We start from the raw sequence: 19,028 nt of genomic DNA on the forward strand, positions 1-19,028 counted from the left end.
ATTCAAGTTTTGCTTTTTGGAAATTCCTGGAATTTTTTTGTGTGTGTGTGTGGGAAATATTTTTGTCCCTAAGTTGGTTGAATCCATGAATGTGGAACCTGCAGATATGGAGGGCCAAGTGTACAACACTACTTTTCTCTGTATAACTAAAAATATTCATAAACGTTGCCTGGGGTGAGAAAAAGAAAAATTACCCCTTCATGTAGAAACAGCGTATAAATAGAAACTTCTCACATAAAGAAATGGTTGATGTTTAAAGAAGTATTGGTAGCCATCATTCAATCCTTATAAAGCATAAACCTTTATAAATTTTTGTCATATTGCCACGTGTAATTTTTATGTAGACATAAAATTTAAGCAGAACTTCTTTCATCTGTCAACATAAACATGACTTTTTAAATAAAAAAACCATAGAATTTGGTTTGAAATTAAACTACCTGGTCCTTGAATCAGGTACAGATTTGTATCTTTGAAATTATTTACATTCAGGGTTAGGTTAAAATAGAAGATTTAATGAATCAAAGTATCAACTTTTCTTTAAAAGTGGACTTTTAATCTTTTAGTCAGAAAATCAGCTTTCAGTTGTCCATGGATATAGGAACAAAGAAAAATAGATACTATAAATTTGATAAATAATTCCAAATGCTTATTGTACACACCATTTTCATATTCCTTCATTCTGAACAATACAATGAAATAGATATTAATATTTTTGTTAGACATGGATTTGAGAGGCAAGTAGTTGTGGTATGATGTATGATGTCTCGGAAAATGCATACCAAGTATTTGTAGATATATACTGACAAGCCCCATTACACACAACTCTAAAATATCTTCTATTAACTATGATTTTCATTTAATTCTCTCTTACTGAATGAGAATGGAATTGCCCCAAAACAAACAAAGCATGCCTATGCAAGAGAATACTACTCCCTCTTTTTAGACAGAGAAAAAGCATATTAGAATACTTTTAGTTCTTATAAAATATTTAATTCTGAGGTTCTCAACAAATAAAAAGATAGAAAAAAAATTGGTCTGCTAATTGGGTAAGTTTAATGACTGTTTTAACTTGCTACTCTAAATTGGACACTGGAAGGGTGGAAAGATAAACACAGATAAGAAGGATTGAAAACAAGTAAATAAATAAAACCAGATAATTATATTCTGATTTATAAATATTAGTTCTTCATGTTTGCAGAAGAGCAGCACCAAAGAGCCTCAGAACATCTGTGTGGTTCACAGCTTTCATGGGACACCCAACCACAGTGCCCAGTTGGCCAAAAAAAGTGTCCATTTGTAGACACTCTTAGAATACGCTTAAAGTGATCAGAAATTTTGAATCACTAGCTTGAGATGAGCATAAACACTATAGTAATATGAAATAAAACATAGTGTAAGAAGTGAAGACTCCATGCTGTTAAATTGTGTTTTAGACTTATGCTAAGAAGCTAAAATTATTCCTCCATGTGCTGGTTTCCACAAGGTAAAATAAATTGAAACCAGTATCGTGATGTATGCTCAAAGGAAATGGTTCAGTATTAAATTATAAAGAAGCAATAAGAAGTTTAGATAGATGACTAAGAGAAAACTTTGTATATGATTGGTACTCATTCTGAAATGGAAATTGTCTTCAGAGAGGAGGTACCTGTTTTACCTATTATAATGTACTGAGTGTTTACATGTTACCATTATTTTAATACACCCAAATGAAGGATGTATTAATAAAGTACAGACATTGAGTCTAAGTGATCATGCGGTTAAACATTGCTTAAAAATCCTTACTTGTTCCTTATTAATGTCAGTTTCTCACTTATGGATTAAAAATGTGTTATTCATGGCATATAATAGGCACTGAATAAAAAATGGTAGCTAGGTTGATGTCCAATCAATTATAAATTTTATCAGAAATGTTTTACATGAGGTTATTAGAGACAGAATTCAGTACCTTATCAGAGTATTTTTTAACACTGAAAAACTATGATGTGAAATTAATAATATAGTTAATATGCTATCAGAACAAATAACACCCTCTTCTCAGTCCCAAAGAGAAGATGAAAATCAGTTTAAATATCCAAGTGCGTCTATATGATATTTTCATCACTATCGTTAACATTACAGAATGCATAGGATTAATTTTCTACTATTTTTATACCAAGTATTACTATGTAATATTAATTACAGAAATGTATTTTATAAAAATCTATTATTATTAAGGAATAGTATAACTTGTATAATAGTATAAACAAATAAAACAAATAATTTGTATCTAAAAGGTTTTAGTTCTTAGTACATCTCTTGGAAGTGCTAAGAAGTATGGTATAAAGCAAGTTTAGGAGATGTTTTTTATCTTTAATTTGCCATATATTATCATCTGGTTTTGGATGTATTTCTTAAAATAGTTGGACTCTACCTTTCTTGACTGAAAAATGTGTGGGTTAGACATGGTGATCTCTGAATTCCATCTCAGTTCTCAATGAACTGTCTTAATAATATCCTTGAAATATTTGGCCAGGATATCTAAGAGAAATATGTGACCTTATCGAATTCTGAAGTAAATCCTTTGACTGCTCCTATGTTGAAATGATACTCTTTCTTCAGACTCTATATTACTTTTTATTTAATATATAAATATTTATACACTTTTAACATACACTCTGATGCATACCTCAGGGAAAGTCATTTGGAATTGCAGATTGCTCTAGCTAGTTGGGTTATTTTCTCCTGCAGCTGTGCCTGGAATTCCAGTTATCACCTTCGTGTATCAGTAGTATATCCTGCAGCATAGGTGTCCTACTAGCTTTATTTTCTAGTTGAATATATTTAACTGAATTAAGACTTTTTTGATGAAAATATTTATTGCTTTTTTCATTTATTTAGGATCACAGAGAAACTACTGTGTAAAAACTACTGCAAAAGCCAGTTTATTCACTTTGCTCTCATCCTAGCTGCATCTATAAATTCCCATGGGGGGTTTTTTGTTTCTTATTAGCTAATGTTTAAACAACCATCACTTTTGCTTATGTCTATTAATGGTCCTAAGTCTGCTTTCCAAAATAATTTCATTCTTCTTTGCAGAGAAAAAGCTTTTGGCTCTGTATAATTTCTTAGGTTCTTTTGGACTAATTCAAATAATACTTTACATTGCCAGGCATATTTTTTATGTATCAGATTGTAATGAACATCATATACAGAGGTGGAAAATACATTTCATCTCATGTGCCAGTGATAATCTAATCTATTATAGTGGCTGCCTGGATCACGGCATTGAGAAGGATCCGTAATGTCTGCCAAGGGCGTAGTAATGTTTGCCTAGGAAGTTGTAACATGTGTGCCAGTTATTTGTCAGTCCTATTCTTGATTTTATCTGATGTTAAAATCTAGAAATTGTATCTGTGAAAAAGAAAGAATTGAAATAAATTTTAGGAATATATGAGACATAAAAAAATCTGATTATGGGACTTCCCCAGAGGTCCAGTGGTTAAGATTACATGTTTCCACCATAGGGGATGTGATTTTGATCCCTGATTAGGGAATTTCCTTGTGCCACATGGTATGGCCAAAAAGAAAAAATCTGATCATCTAAGAATCCAAACTGTCATTCTATACCTCCAAGCATGATGATAAAATGGCTCTGAGGAGATTTTCAGTAGTATTTTATTCAGTATAATCAGATATAAGCAATAATGCTTTTTGATTATCACACTCAGATACCAGGATGCATTGAATAGTTCACCTGAAAGTAATGATTGGCATGACTGTTCACCTAAGAGCCAACAACTGTGATGTAATTAATGTCCAAGCAGTGATGATACTGGATACAACACAATGGTGCAAAGATAGACTTTAAAAAACAGGTTATAGATACTTCAGTGACTCGTAAAACATGGATGTTCAGAATCACAGTAACAGCTCCCAAGAAAGAAATCTGAAAAAGAAAGTAATTTGTTTTTTACCTCATTGGAAACACCAGGAGAGTGATCTTGAACATAGTCCAGAGCCTTTTTGGGAGGCTGGGTGGAGATGCACCACATAAGCAGAAGTGCAGAGATGGAATGGAGGAGAACCAGTGGCAGCAAGGAATGACCATGTGGGAAAGGTGACAACAGTTAGAGACCGACCAACAGCATCAGATACACACAAAAGAGCGACGTGAACGGAGCAAAACGGCGAGGCAGGGCCCGGTAGCCCGGGAGGAGGAGTGCAATGCTCGTAACTATTTCCAAGCACTGGGCAAAATCACGAGTGATTGGATTAGTATAAACTCATTTCAGCAAATCAAAATCAGCACTCCTAGTCTCTAGCCGCAGAGGAATGCAAGGTACATTAAAGAAACACCGAAGGAGCAGGTGGATAGCATGCTGGTGAGTTTCCATGTGTAGCTGAAAATGATGTTAGAAAAATGGTGATAATTTAGGCTCAGAACAGAAATTGGTTCTAGCCCCTGTGAACTGTCTAATCAACAGTAACAACAACACATTTAAAGCTGGGACATTTTTTTCTCTAAAGTAAAATGCATTTATGTGAATTGTTGCTGTTTTAGTCCCTATGTTGTGCCCTAATCTTTCGTGATCCCATGGACTGTAGCCCGCCAGGTTCCTCTGTCCATGGAATTTCCCAGGCAAGAATACTGGAGTGGGTCACCATTTCCTTCTCCAGGGGATCTTCCCAACTCAGGGATTGAACCCAGGTCTCCTACATTGGTAGGCGGATTCTTTTATCACTGAGCCACCTGGGAAGCCCAATTTATGTGAATACTTGGATACAAATTAGGGAAAATATTCTTCCTATTACTTACAGAAATTCTAAAAAATTAGTTGGTTTATATTCATTTACAGTCACTTTTGATCCAGTTCAATAAGATATAATGAATCTAATCAAGTCTCCTTTGCATTTTAATGGATAAAAGGGACTAACCATTATAACCACCTAGTATATAATACATGGTCAGTATATGAGTGTATAAATCAGTACATGATATGATAAAAGAAAGATTTACTAAAACTTCTGTGCAGTGCATTCAGTATGTTCTTCAGGCATTTAAAATTCAGAAACACCAATGAAAGTATAAAAACTGTGACATCGACAGACATCAAATGCACTGCTGTTGGCATCTGCACTTCCCCAATAAAATTTGAGTTGATAGAGGAAATTGTTATTTGAAGCTTGGGTCAACTCTTTATCCCAAACAGACTAAGCAATTCTTATTGGTGGGGTTTTGGGGACCAGAGATGTTGTGATTTTCAGTAGCAGGAGGGGAAATCAAGGTCTACAGAGTTTCCTTGTTTTTTCCTTTCTTTTCATGCCTAAGAGCACAAAGAGCAAATGAGACTTTTATGGTGGTGATATTCTAGCAGTATATTATAGTAGGGCTTTCCCAGGATGTTTGCTTTTTGTTTGTTTTTTGATAGGTCTGGGATTAACTTCTGACTCTGCCAGTTGCTATCTTGGGCAAATTAATTAACCCCTCTGTCCTCTGGCTTTTTCTTACAGGAGGGATGCTGTGAGGTCTCTCTGAGATCACACAGAACAGGCCCTCTGCAGGTGCTTGGTGATTCCAAACCAAACAGGAGCTATCATCATAGTAATTTTTATTATCGTAAATTTTACAGGGTACTCTTCTGATTGAATTAGACCTAAATGGACTGTAAACAAATACAAATCTTCTGTCAAGAATTGTCTGTCTATGGGAAGACAGATACTGGTTCAACATTTTGAATTTGCAATTAGATATAAAGTAATCCTAATGTATGATTTGGTGGGGAAAAAAAACTATATAGGCAGTGTCTGAACATGTTTAATTTAACCATTTGGTAGAGAAGTGAGTGTGAGCTAAGCTGTACCAAATTTGTGTGTATAGAATATACTTTTTTCAGTGGTTTTTGGTGTCTATAGAATTCAGCTCTTATTCTCTAAATGACACCTATCTCTTCTGATAACGATTATGTTTTAAAAATCAAACAACATTCTCCTAATTGTTTTATATTAACAGTCTAGCCTCACTTACCGGGCGTCCAAACTCCAGTTCTGAAAAGAATTTATACCAGGGCTCATTTTCTAAATCTATGTCATCTGGATTTATGCGATCAGTCTGGAGCAGATGTGAAGGAAAAGGGAAGGAAAAGTCACACTGAGCTAAGTGAGGGCAACGCTGTGAGGCATGAAAAACACACACGTTCGCACACAAACATGCATCAACTTTCATCCAACAGATCTCAGCCAGAGAGAACAGAGGTGGTAAAGTAAAATGAGTCACATTAGGATATGAAGGCTTAGCTTCGAGGGCGTCACTTAGGCCCTAGTTGTTTTCTCTGCCATCATTTCTGGTTTCCTCCTTAGCTGGATGCATAAACTATGACAGACTCTCTGTGACAGTGAGGTTGAGCACTGATATAGCCCAGCAAGGTATTAAAACAGCCTCAACTCCCTCCCCAGGTAGCTCTTCTGGGCGAGTGCCTGCATCGCCCTGCCCTCAGGGGTCCCAGTGAGTGAGCCTGCCTTCTGCTCACAGTTGACTTGCGTGCAGGCCCTTGGAGAGCCTCGGGGAGGAAAGGGGGGACGTGGAAGAGATACAAGGTCGGGGGAGGAGTGAGCAGTGCTGGGAGACTGTTAGCGGGTCCCTGGACGAGAGGAACCCGGAAGTCTCGGTGAGAGAGAAAAGGGCAGCAAGGAGGGGGGTGACGGTGAGTAGCCAGCCTCTGATTATCTTCTCAGCTTCTGGGGAACAAGGGCTACACCTGAACTTCCTGACGGCGTGAGTTAAAGAAGGAAGGAGCTCACCCGGATCGGGGAGAGAGCCGGGGCGCACGGGCTTGGTGCGGGGATACTGGTCCTGGGCGGAGGGGAGGGGCTACCAGTTACTTCTCCGCAGGGTGACATAGAAATAGGCTTCCGGCCAGGGTCCCTTGGAACAGGTGTCGGAGTGGTTGGGAGAGGGGGCTGCAAGAAAAAGGGGTGAAGGACAAACTGATTCATTAGATAGAGGTTCTTGGGGGAGCCAACAGGACACCAGCTAGCAGTGCGTTGTGCCCTACCTTAAGTCAGGCAGAAGAAAACGTTCCAGGAAAGTACATTGCCCCAGGGGCCCCCAGATAATTTAGGACTGATCCGAACACTGAAAACAGTGTGAAGAGCCTTCACAAAGGGAAGAAAGGTCTCATTTTATGATACCCCAAGTACCACCTACCTGTCCACCTTGAGCCTAGAGGCATGGATGTGGGTGGGGAAGGGTTTTTCATATGGTTAATCAAGGGTTGGGGAAGAGAGAAAATCCAACCCTGGTTAACATTCTAGAGAAAAACTAAAAAAAAAATTTTTATAATTGACTTTCACCTCTCCAGTGGTTTCTGAATGTCATATTTAAGGTACAAAACCTAGGACTGTTAATATCAGCAGGTTGAGACAATATATACAATTGTTTTGATAATAGGAAAAAAAAGAGCATTGACTTTACCCAGCAATATCCTTAATGCTTTTAAATAATACATGCCTGACCAGACTGATTCAGGCTACTGATTTTACATTCAAAAGGGATGCTTAAAGTACTACGTATGGGTTATGACTTTTTTGAGAATTCACTGTTTAGTTGCTAAGTTGTGTCTGGCTCTCTTGTGACACCATGAACCATAATCGGCCAGGATCCTCTGTCTGTGGGATTTTCCAGGCAACAGCGCTGGAGTGGGCTGGCATTTCCTGCTCCATTACATGACATTAATTAAATGTGGAGCAGCTGGACGGTAGTATTTTAAGTCAGGGGGGAAAAAAAAGCTCCTGTTTTCTAAAAGCCATTCACCTGGTCCAGGAGAGGACATAGTCCAAGAGGTCTGTGATGTGCTCACGGCCTCAAAGTGGATCCTTATATTCTCTTCCAATCCCTAAAGCTCTCAAGGACCTGCACTGAGTAACTAAATGTCAGCTCCAGAAGAAACGCTCTAACAACCTCTGAGGTACGCCATATTCAAACAGAAGCCATTGTTTGACCCTAGCTTGTCCAAGTGTTTTGTTGGCCTGTTGCATTCCCAATAGTTTTGTTAATAACACACGGTCTGTATTTAATAATCAATTATATCCAAAGTCTTTTAACAGATGTGCTTTTTATTTCAGTATTTTCTGAGATTGTGATAGTAGTTACAGGCAGTGATAGAAAAAGTCTGAGACATCATAACAGAAGGCTGAAATGGCCTACAATACCCGATATATTGTGGTGAACAAAGTGATAAAGCCCATGTAGTAACCTTGTAACACATTTACGATGGGGTGCTGAGTGAGTCAAAACAGACTGTGATACTAGTGATGGCGGTGTCACAAAGCTTGTGCCTCGACAAACACAGTGCTGAGACTTCTTTCTTTTCAAATATTATTATCCTTGACTATTATAACATTATGGAAAACACTGTATGATTACTATGAAAAATGCTGCAGAAATCTTGAGATGTATTCTCCATTTAGTAAGCATTATGTTTGGTTTACATTTCAGAAGTAATGAAATGGATAGAAAATATTCTGGTAACTAATTTACCATTTCCTTAATTAAAAAACTTGTTTCAATTTATTTCTGCATTGATAGTGCAAAAGTAGTCATTGAGATTTTGATTGTACTAAAATATTATTTTTCTCCAATTATCGTTTAGATTATAGCTGCAGCATGTAGGCATTTTGTGGAATAGTTTGGCTGGAGCTGATTTTTAGGGTAAATGATATTAGAATTTTCCAGCAATTTTGTTCTGTGTATAAGAGGCCCAGTACTGGTTCCAGAGGAGAATAATCTTTAACTTTTTCAAATCTCACTGTTTCTCATGCTACACCTTTAAGAATATTGCTAATTCTTGATTTTATAATCTCTGTTTTCATGTACGATACTTTATTTTTGTTAAGGGGAGACAGAAACTTCTCTTAAGAGAAAACATTTGTTTTAAAAACGTTTTGAACAGTAGAGGGCAGCAAATTTACCAAACAAATAAGTATATTTTCCAGTGGTTACAACTTCACTCTGTTTTCACCTTAAAAGTGTATATATACAGCAAACAAATATACTAAGTTCTGATTTATAGAAATCTATTTCACTGATAGACTAGGGAAAAGGGAGAATACTGTCTACCCTCCCGCATCCCACCTTAGAGCGGCAACTTCCCATGACTTATAATTTTGTAGAATAAAACTTCAATTTACTATTTCAATTAGAAGAGAACCCCTCCCCCCATCCACCCCCCCAGCCCACAACAATGATCATTAGCAGTTATCCATAACTTTGGGGCGTAATGAAAGGCACAGGCTTGAGCAGAGCCTGCCTGGTAAAGAAAAGCTAAGTGGCAGAACTGGAATTTTCTCTTTGCTGTGGTTGACCTTTTGAATCCCTTTAGTCAGGCAACAATTAAATGTATTATGTAGCAACCTAGAGTCACCCTAAGGCACACAGGGGCCTCATGGAAGTCAGTGATACACATTCGGATGGTCAGCCCACAGAGAGACAGACATACTCATGATCTCACAAAACAACACTTTCCATGAGCAACTCAAGTGTTTTCAATTGTGTAACACAAAGGTTAACAACACAAAGGAAACATTTAGGAGGCACAACCATGCTCAAAAAAGACAACAGAAGACCAGCGGTTCTGGTGCACCTCTTTCTACCCTCCTTGGGTCTCCTCTCATTTTGAAAAACTCGGCACACCTGTGCTCACAGTGAACGCTGGGTCATCAGCGCGAGAGGAAGGTGTGTGAGAAAACCGAAAACTATGAATCACATACGATTCTTAAAGGTAACCTATTTTTCAAGGTTTGTTTTCTACAGTTGAAATGAATTGAGTTGCTTTTCAGATTATAAAAAATCTCCTGTTCTCAGTATTATTGCAGGCATGGGGTTTCTATTTGCAGTTCTGCACAAAAAGAAATTGCCACTGTCATATGGTCATTAGATTTTTAAGCTTTAAGGATGTTGGCAACTATGTTTTATATTTACTGAGATTCCACAGTAAATGCTCTACAATTGTTAGGACAATTTTTATGGTTTAAACCAACAGATGAAACTCTCAGTTTTTATAGCTTAAGCTTCTAGTGACAATCTTCACTGCTGGAGAAGTTTAACTTCACTGAGGATTTAAGTTGCATTTCAACTCTGCACTGTATTTTCAGTGGTTGTTTGCTCACTTTTATGATGTGTGGGTTTAGTTACCGTAGAGAAAGATTACATCTCCAGGTTATTTTCTATTTTCAAGCATAAAGGTGTTCTAAACCAGAGCTTAATTGAATTTAACGTGGTTCACCTGTAAATATATCCAAGCCAGAGAGGATGTAGAATTTTTATCAATATAATCCCAGGAGAGATTTTATATGATTGTCTTGTGGAATAAATTGTGGTTCAAGTCAGTTTAAGATAAATTCCTGGTGATTGCAGAGTACTTTTCTAGATCAAACATTAGGGCCATTTAATCATCATTCCTGAATTTATAGTCGAAGAGTATGCAGGCACTTCCAAAAAACTGTATTCATTTTTACTTTCCTGTTAAAGAATATGAATATACATTATAAGGAAGATTTCTAAGGAAGAGGAGGATCCCTTTGGCCAGGGTCTTGGGGAGGACTTCTGTTCAGATAGCACTGTCTCCTCTCTCTACTTCATGTGCCAGGGAATCAGGGAACCACAGTTTCTAACAGCAGTGTGTGGGACCCCTTGTGTGTGCTTTGATGGAGACCGGGGGTGCCTTTCGTCCCTAGAAACATACAGACTTCACAGATAAGCAACATAACAAGGATTCCATCCCACCAACTTGACCACTTACTCCAAGGGGAAAACCTATCCCCATTCTCTTATTATTAATTCAGTGTGTGTTCACTGAGCACCTACCCTGTGCCAGGCATTGCTCTAGGTGCTAGGGATTCAACTGGTGCATCAGATATGGTCTATGCCTTCAAGGGGCTTAAAGTCTAATGAGGGACACAGACAAGTCAGCAGGCCGTTAACAATTCAGGGTGGTAAGGGGCAGTGCAGTGTGCTTTAGGGGGGCTTCTCACAGCAGGGGAAGCAGGAATCTGGTGTCTAGAAGTTAGGGTGGTGCCCTGGGGGAAGTGAGCCAGGCTGAGCAGGAGATATGGGACTTTCCATGGGAGGAAAGAGGTGGTGGAGAGAGCATTCCTGGCTGAGGGACAGCTGGACAGAGGTTCAGGGAGGAGGGCATGCAGAGCTCTCTGTAGAGCTGTAATGTGGTGAGACAGGAAGGGCAGGGAGATACTCAGGGCTGCAGAGGTCAGTGGGGCCAGACCATGAGGCTTTTTGTGTATTATGTTAAGGAACTTGGTTTTGCTCTAAGGACCCTTGAGAGCCAGGAGAAAGTTTTGAGCAGGAGGCTTTCTAAGGTTGTCATAGCTATGGTGTGGAGACGAGATTGGAGAATTAGGGAAATGAGTTAGTGGCTGACATTCTAATCCAGGTGTGGACAGCGGTGGGCCAGATGGACAGAGAAGGGCAGTAGCCCTTCTCCCACGAGGCAGGACTTTGAGATGGTTGGGGAGAGGGGAATCCAAGATGACAACTTGGGAAGACTGGGCAGATGATGGCATCATCTCGGAATTCAAAAGAGAAGCAGAGAGTACCCTAGCTGCGGTGTATACTTTACAGAAATTAAAGATGAAAAGAGCAAAGGAATGCTCACAAACTGTCTTGGAGTAAAGACATGAGAGTGCTGTCCATTTGCTGTCCCATCCCTCTTATTTAGCAAACCTGCTCCCTATCCTCTATCTCTTCTGTCTAAGACAGTCTCAAATCTTAGGTAAACTCTATCAAAATATCAAGACATAGCCAGTCTCTGCAACCACGCCCTGTGGCACCACCACCGCCCTTTTTTTTTTTTCTGGTTTAGAGAGGCAATTGGAATGGATTCAGGGTTGATGAAAAGAAGATCCTAGACCAGCTGAGCCCTATAATAAAAAGCCTGGCCAAAATGATACAGATGACTGGCTGAGATCATCTTGCATAAGGCTGGCCCTCAGCAAAATTGTTTAGGAGGCATAAACATTTTGGTTCTTTCTGTTTCTTCATGAGATATCCATTCTCACTTTTTTCCAAGTTTCTAGGTTCCTTTCACTGCCCTTTCCCTGTGGCAGCACAGAGCTATCGATATCCGAATCTTCAACCACACCCACCCTCCAGATCTTTCTATTCCTTTTAGAACTAGTTCAGTATACTGGGTATATTGGTTTTGTGTCTTAACTATAATACTCAGGGCCCAGGTTGCTGGTCAGATAAATCCAGTACACTATTATAAATGAACAAATTAACTTATACTATAAAATAATTAAAAAATCATCTAATTAAGGTGATAATGACTACTAGCTAAATGTGTTTGCAGTTGAGCATTGTGAAGGTGATGAAATGCACCAGGTATGAGTCTGCCTGGGCTCAGCTCCCAGGTGCAGTGCTAACCGGCCATGGGAAGCTGGGCAAGGTTGCTTAACAAGTGTTCAGTCTCTCTATCTGTAAAATGGGAATTCCATACATTTACTTCATGGAATTGTTGGGATCATGATATGGTAATGAGGCATGAATTACAAGGCCTGACATCTTAAGTAAGTGCTCAATAAGGAGCTACAACTATTGCTATTGCTTTTGTCGTTGCTGTTTTTAAACTTCGAGTCTTCAAGGCATTAACCCAAAGACGTGACTAAAGTGGACATTTCATTCACAATGACAGGGCCTGTGAATAAGCTCTTGAGGGGGGCAAGTTCATTCTGCATGTCTCCGTTTTAACCGCACTGGAGATGGTCTGCTTCTTACAAATGTGGGTCTACTCTGCATATTGGTTAAACGATAGACTCCAGGTTCCTTGAGGTAAAGACTATGTCTTGCTCATTGCCATGTCCCCTGCACCTAATCTAATGTCTGGCACATAGGTTGTGCTTCATAAATTTTGTTGCATGAGTAAATACTAGAAATATCCTGATGGACAGCTTCCAAAATCAGTCCTGTTTCCTGACACCAAAGCTGCAACAGCATTTCAGGACAGTAACAACCCCCATCATCCTAAGGGTCTCAGACATTGTTAGAATGATCATTAATGTTTTGGTAACTACATTTAACTCTGAGACTCATACTGAATGATGATTTTGATCTTTTCCATTTTATGCAATGGTGAATTCACGGTTCTCATCCTAAAAATTTCAAAGATCATGATATTAAATGATATTAAAACCTAGTGAATGAGTTATATGTTTGCAGTGGAACCTGCAGTTCAGTGGTGTTCATTTTTTTTTCTTTCAGTTTTTCTGGTAAAGTCATGTTACTCTAAAAGATACAAGTTAATTTGAAGAAAGGCAAAGAAGGTTTAGAAAAATATCCTGTATGAATTATGTGATTATAAAGTTTTGGGACATGTTTCTCAAGAACATAACCATAAATACAGGGTTTGAAAACTAAATCAAGGACACTCATATTGGGTGTGGTGTGCAACAGTTTCTAATCAAATTTCAGGGCTGACCTTATATATAATGATGTGGCTTCCTGGGTACTCTTAAAGACACTAACAAAGAAAACTCTATTTCCTGTTCACTGACACCTAACATTCTTTCAAGACAAGGACAAGAGTAAACCGCACAATTGTTTTTCTAGAAGCAGGTTTTGATAGAAATGACGCAGAGGAATTTCAGAATTTCAAAGAGATCCTGAAGGCATTGGTCTAGGAGAGAAAGCAGAGGACTCAGAAAGGAGGATTAGGGGAATTAAGAGGGCCAAGGAAGAGCCTGTTTGTTAAACTGCACTTTGAGGAGACATGCGGTTATTTTCAACTTTATAGATCTTTTCCTTTGCAGATAATTAAAACATATAATTGGAAAAAATGCTGCAAAGTTAAATATAATCTTGATCCATTAGATTGACAATCAGTCAGGAGACTTGAGGCTTGGTAACCTGAGAGAGATTTAATAAGAATCAATTAAAACAACTTTTATAAAAAAGGGCATTTGGAAAATTTCCCTTGAAGTCAAAGAAATACTAAGAAACCAATAATGGAAATGAAGGGATGGAAATGCCTGATCGCTTTGTATCAGAGAGGTCCAAGAATGATTGTTCTCACTGGCAATGTAGATGGGCAATTTAGTGCAGCATTTGAGTGTTCTTTTACTTTAAAAAAAAACCAAAACATTAAATTCAGGATCATGATTAGGCATAGTCATAGTTCCATGCCAATGAGTCCTATATTTGGTGGGTAGGGACAGTATATTAGTGAGTGCATCTTTGATTCTAAGATAAGATGCACAAGTCATCAAGATTTTTTAAATAATGCCAACTAAATAAATTACCTTGGTGATAAAAATTGCTAAACAATATGAAGTTCAGGTTTATTTGGGAACCCATGAAGCCTAGAGAACTGGCATTCTGTTTAATGACAAGCGCTTACTGGTCTCTCATGCTGCAGAATGGAGGACTTCCCAGGTTCATATTCAAAAATACTCCTCGGCTCAGAACGAAATTTCCTTGTGTCTACTTTTCTGTCTGGAGGATCCCAGTCATGCCTAGAAATCAACAACAAGTTACATATTAAAATCATTCTCTATGCTTAAAGCCATTGTATAAAACCACTGTTTTGAAAACAATATCTGTTTTTAAAGTTAATTCTGATATAGACTGTTTAAAAGTGTCTCAGGATAAAATGTTACCCTGAAAAAAAAAGCACATTTATGTTCTGTTTTACATAAATGATGTAAAGAAAGCCATTTCTTTGTTTTCATGTTGTATGTTCCCTGTTTTTTTCATACAAGGATGTGCCTCCTGCTGGTTCAGTAAGTCACAAGAGGGGTCTGTGCAATAGATATGCAGTCAGTGATGTGCTAGTGAACCCTGGGGTCACAAATGGCAGCTGTGTATGTTTGTGTTTAGAGTAAGTGGTGGCTACCCGCCATTAAGTCCTGTGAGTTTATCCCATCACTCTGTGACCTGGCGTCCTTGATCTGAAGTGACAGGGAGTAATGTACACGTCGTGTTTGATCTTGTTTATCTTGCAAATGGCATCGTAGTTTGCAAAATGTGCAAAAGTTTCACTTGGGTTGCTGTCCATAGGAGCAAGTTGTGTGACAGGCTAGCCCCTCCACGGTTTTACCCTTGAGAAACCAGAGCCTGGCATCTGTCCTGTGCATAGGAGACCTTAGAGTCAGCTCTTTTTCCTGAACTAACATCCTTCAAGAGGCACTCAAAGGGGGACTTCAAAAGTAAAACTCTTCTAGGTAGCTGAGGCTGAAAAAGGCTTCCTTTGGGAGGATCACTTTTGAGGAAGAAGAATTTTTTGCCTATAGATGGGGGCAGTTCTGGCCTATCGAACAGGATGAAATTCTGACTGAGAGGTTGGAGACACTCATATTCTACAAGACAGGAGAGCTAGGGGAAAGCAGGTCCTGGCTTTCTAGTAAATTGATGAGTAGTATTCGGCAGAGAAGAAAGCATTCTAGAAAATGTTAAGGGATTCTCATGTTTCTTAAGGAAAGATTAATTTTTACTAGACGTATAGGACAAATAATACATTTAAGTCTGAGTTAATCTTGGTTCTTTATGGCAGGGATACTGTTTTGTGTCTAGACTATTATTTCTCAAATTTAAGATATCATACCTGTAAACATATAATAATCATGAGGATATGGCATTAAAATAGAATCTCTTCACATATAATGTATGTCTTGTCTTTGTGCTGTCTTATAACCTATCTGATCGTCAATTACTCTTCATGGTACAGCAGGGTGTTGAATATAATTTCTGGGATGGGTCAGATAGATGGATGCTTAATAACCATATTAATACTAAATAATCCTTACATTTTTATTTATCATTGCTAGTATGGAATGAGCTGTGGCTTTAGTCAGAGACAAGTGTGAGTCTGGCTTGGACATACTAGCTGCATGAGCTGAGCAAGTTACTTTGGTTTTTGAAACTAAAGTTTTCTTCCTCTCTAAAATAGCTTTAAAATAGAGCATGTCTCGTTGGGTTGTGTTCAGAATTAAGTGATATTATACAGGAAAAGTACTTAGATGAGTGTTCGTAGGGAGGTCTCAATGAAGGTTACCTATAAGTAGGGCTATTAGTCATCATCCTAATAAAAATGGCACAATAAAAGTATGTTTATAAATTTTTTATTTTTGTTTGAATAGTTTCTATAAATGTATTTCAATGGGGAAATTAAAATTAGTGTGTGAAATGAGTCATAGGTGGACACCTGTTAACTAATGCCTTACTTATGAATAACCTTTTCTGTACTTTTGGATATCAGAGGGGAATTTTTAAATCAGTAATAGTCCTAACAGTTTGAATCTGAGGAACCTGAAATTTAACCTGCATAGTCTCTGACCTGCTATGCCAAAGGGAGTGGGTGTCCATTATTTCTGTTTGTCATATGCATTTATTGATCAAAGAGTGGAGATGGCGCTCAGTTACTTCAAGTCTGATTAAGGTGACTAGGGTTTTATGAGGCAAGAGTATGAAAGTGTTTGCTGCACTCTTGATAAAGGAGGTCAGCATGGCACCTTTACTGGTTGATAAGATGATACGTATAAGGTTATGCACAAACTATCTCGTAAGGTAAGCACCGATTCTTCTGCTGAATGCCGTGTGTGGAATTAGTTTTATCCTAAACTTACTGTTGGGCACTTTAAGGGGGAAAGCCTTACTTTTCTGTTGAAGACCGATCTCTTGCTCGAAATGGTGGAACCGGAGGAGGAACAGGCGGGGGAGGGACGGGGGACGAAGCATCCTTAAACGCATTGGTGCCGTTGTCAGAGTGGCTCTTGGAGAGCGGTCTGTAGGTCTGGGTCTTGGCAGCAGGATGCGACTGAGTACTGTAGGGCGAGTTGTATAGGCCTGTCAGGAAGCATAGCACAGCGGAACAAAAAAAGAACAGAGACAAGTAACGTTTTTAAAGTGCATTACACTATTTGTAATAAATAAAAATTCTTTTATTTACAAAATATCCCATGATTTTACCAAGATTATAGTCGGTAAACATATTCATAATGCATGCATTGAATGATATGCTCCTGATTGATTAATGTTGTTAATCATTGTTAATTCATTAATGTACTGTAGGCACAAGCATTGGTTACAGTGAATCTTCATCAATTATTATGGAATTAGTAATAATTCAGACTGGTACTAGAAACAGACTTACAGATACTTAGCAAATTTGCTCCTGGATAATGTAAACTAATAACATGTTTCCAATTATCTTCTGTTACTTTAGAAGCTTTGATTTGTATATAGTAATTGACATGTTAATTACAATCATATAAAATATTGAGCAAGTTATCTACATGCTGTGCAAGGCATAAGGAAACTTAAACCCTCAATAAGCTCATAGGACATCTCTGGAAAAGAGACATGATTAGAATTATGATTGAAAATAATTGGTAACATGATAAAGGCCACATGCAGAAACTTATATTGGGAAGTAAGATTTTAGAAGATGGTTGATAGGTTGGAGAAGATATAAAAAACCGAGGGCACTAGTGTGAGCCCCGAAGGATCGTTTGGGCGGGTAGGGGAAGAGGTTGTGGAGATAGCAGAGGAAAAAAAGAGGCTCAAAGTGCAATGCATAGAACAGCACCATGCAAGGTTAGTAAATGGGGAAGAGACTGATTAGAGTTGCTTTGTCTACTGATTAAATGGTAAAGCTCTCTAGAGGGCTCTGTGAGTTGATAGGTAACTGCTCTTCGATTTGTTAATTATGCATGGATACAAACCTCAGTATGAACAATAATTATAAAAATTCTGAATTTCCTGCCACCTCAGTCTTTTGAGCTATTACTAATTTCACCCCTCTCCTTCTCTTGGAAGCTCATGCACATTGGCTATGACAAATAAGATACAGTCTCTACACTTTGTTTTGCCTCAGTTCCACAGTTAGACTTCAACTGTAGTGCTTTTTAAGAAAACAACAGACCCAAAATGGAGTCACTCATGCTAAGCCCCACATCATGAAACCGAGACTTAAACTTAGTTATAGTTTTGACTCTCCTAGAAACAGAATCTTAAACCAGTCCATCAGAAACTGCCTGGTCAGCATGAGTTAAACACTCTGCTTGACAGACCTCTACCCTCCCGTCAAGGAGAGTGACCTTGAGGCAACGTGCTGGCTTTTCTCCTTGGTATGATTTCCTTGTTCCCGCTTCCCTCTGCCTATTTAAATTCTTTCCTTGAGTTCAGCTCCTAGGAGGTCCTTTCGGTCTGCTGGATTGAATGCCACCTGATTCATGAATTGTCATATAAAGTCAATAAGATCTTTGAAATTTTCTCAATTGTGTTTTGCATTTTAACAGGCTAAACCCAAGAGGGGAGTTGGGAGGACCTGTGACCAGAATATAAAAGTTGAGGGACTCTTAGGTGGCCGCCTGCTATCATCGAGAGGAGTGAGAGCTGAAAGCCAGATTCTTGAAGCTTGTTGAGCTTGTTCTGCTTGTATTTTTTTTTTTTTTCTCTATTTGTCCTTGGACGCTAGTAGCAAAATCCTCAACAGTTAAAAAGGCCAAAGTGCTGGCCTTCAAGTGTCACGGAGAGGGCAACCTCATCTAGTTCAGGGGCCAGGCTGACCCAGGGGACCCTGACAGGAGGCCGCAGCTGCCAAAGGGGACGTAGGCCTCCAAGCCTGCTCTAAGAAGGGAGTACAGACACAGTGCTGTAGTCCTGAGCCCGGAACTGGCAAGTGACCGGAGGCCCTGTGCAGGATCCCCTGATGTGATATTTAGAAGACAGCTGTAATCAGAAACATTTTTTAGGGGCCCCTCATTCTAGCCTGCAACCGTTCCCAAGATACCAGCTCACAGAAACACTAGTGGAAACGCCCGGGGCTGAAGCCGTTCCATCATGACCACTGGCAACTCTCAGTCAGAAAAGTGGTCTGGCAAACTGGGATTTTTGAAAAGCTTTCTGCGAATGGTTGCATTTGGAGCAAAAGCATGGACAGGGTCACAAAATACTTTGCTTGACTGTTTTACTGTGAAGTGTACTCCGAAAGATCTTAACGCAATTGTAATGATTCTTTACTGATAAAAGGAGACCTTTGTCT

At 38.8% G+C, this 19,028-nt stretch overlaps 1 protein-coding gene and 1 long non-coding RNA gene across 19 annotated transcripts in view; one reads left to right on the forward strand and one right to left on the reverse strand.

The window, feature by feature from the left end:
* Positions 1 to 19,028, reverse strand: part of SORBS2 (sorbin and SH3 domain containing 2) — a 209,376-nt gene that overhangs the window by 49,939 nt on the left and 140,409 nt on the right. For 5 of the 18 annotated variants that reach the window (XM_060407128.1, XM_042241332.1, XM_042241325.1 and 2 more), the window contains 4 exons: positions 16,639 to 16,828; positions 14,385 to 14,499; positions 6,778 to 6,936; positions 3,954 to 4,010 (listed from right to left, as the gene is read on the reverse strand). In XM_060407128.1, coding sequence (XP_060263111.1) covers positions 3,954 to 4,010; positions 6,778 to 6,936; positions 14,385 to 14,499; positions 16,639 to 16,828 — 521 coding nt within the window. Of the gene's footprint in view, positions 1 to 3,953; positions 4,011 to 6,004; positions 6,089 to 6,777; positions 6,937 to 14,384; positions 14,500 to 16,638; positions 16,829 to 19,028 lie in introns of all 18 variants that reach the window. The other 13 variants (XM_060407133.1, XM_042241327.1, XM_042241331.1 and 10 more) reach the window with 4 other exon arrangements.
* The window catches only part of LOC121818050 (uncharacterized), a 38,107-nt gene continuing 26,848 nt past the window's right edge, over positions 7,770 to 19,028 (forward strand). Inside the window, exon 1 of the long non-coding RNA XR_006058155.2 lies at positions 7,770 to 7,943. This is a non-coding gene — a long non-coding RNA (uncharacterized LOC121818050). The remainder of the gene's footprint in view (positions 7,944 to 19,028) is intronic.

Source organism: Ovis aries, chromosome 26 (assembly GCF_016772045.2).
Source record: "Ovis aries strain OAR_USU_Benz2616 breed Rambouillet chromosome 26, ARS-UI_Ramb_v3.0, whole genome shotgun sequence".
Lineage (NCBI taxonomy): Eukaryota > Metazoa > Chordata > Mammalia > Artiodactyla > Bovidae > Ovis > Ovis aries.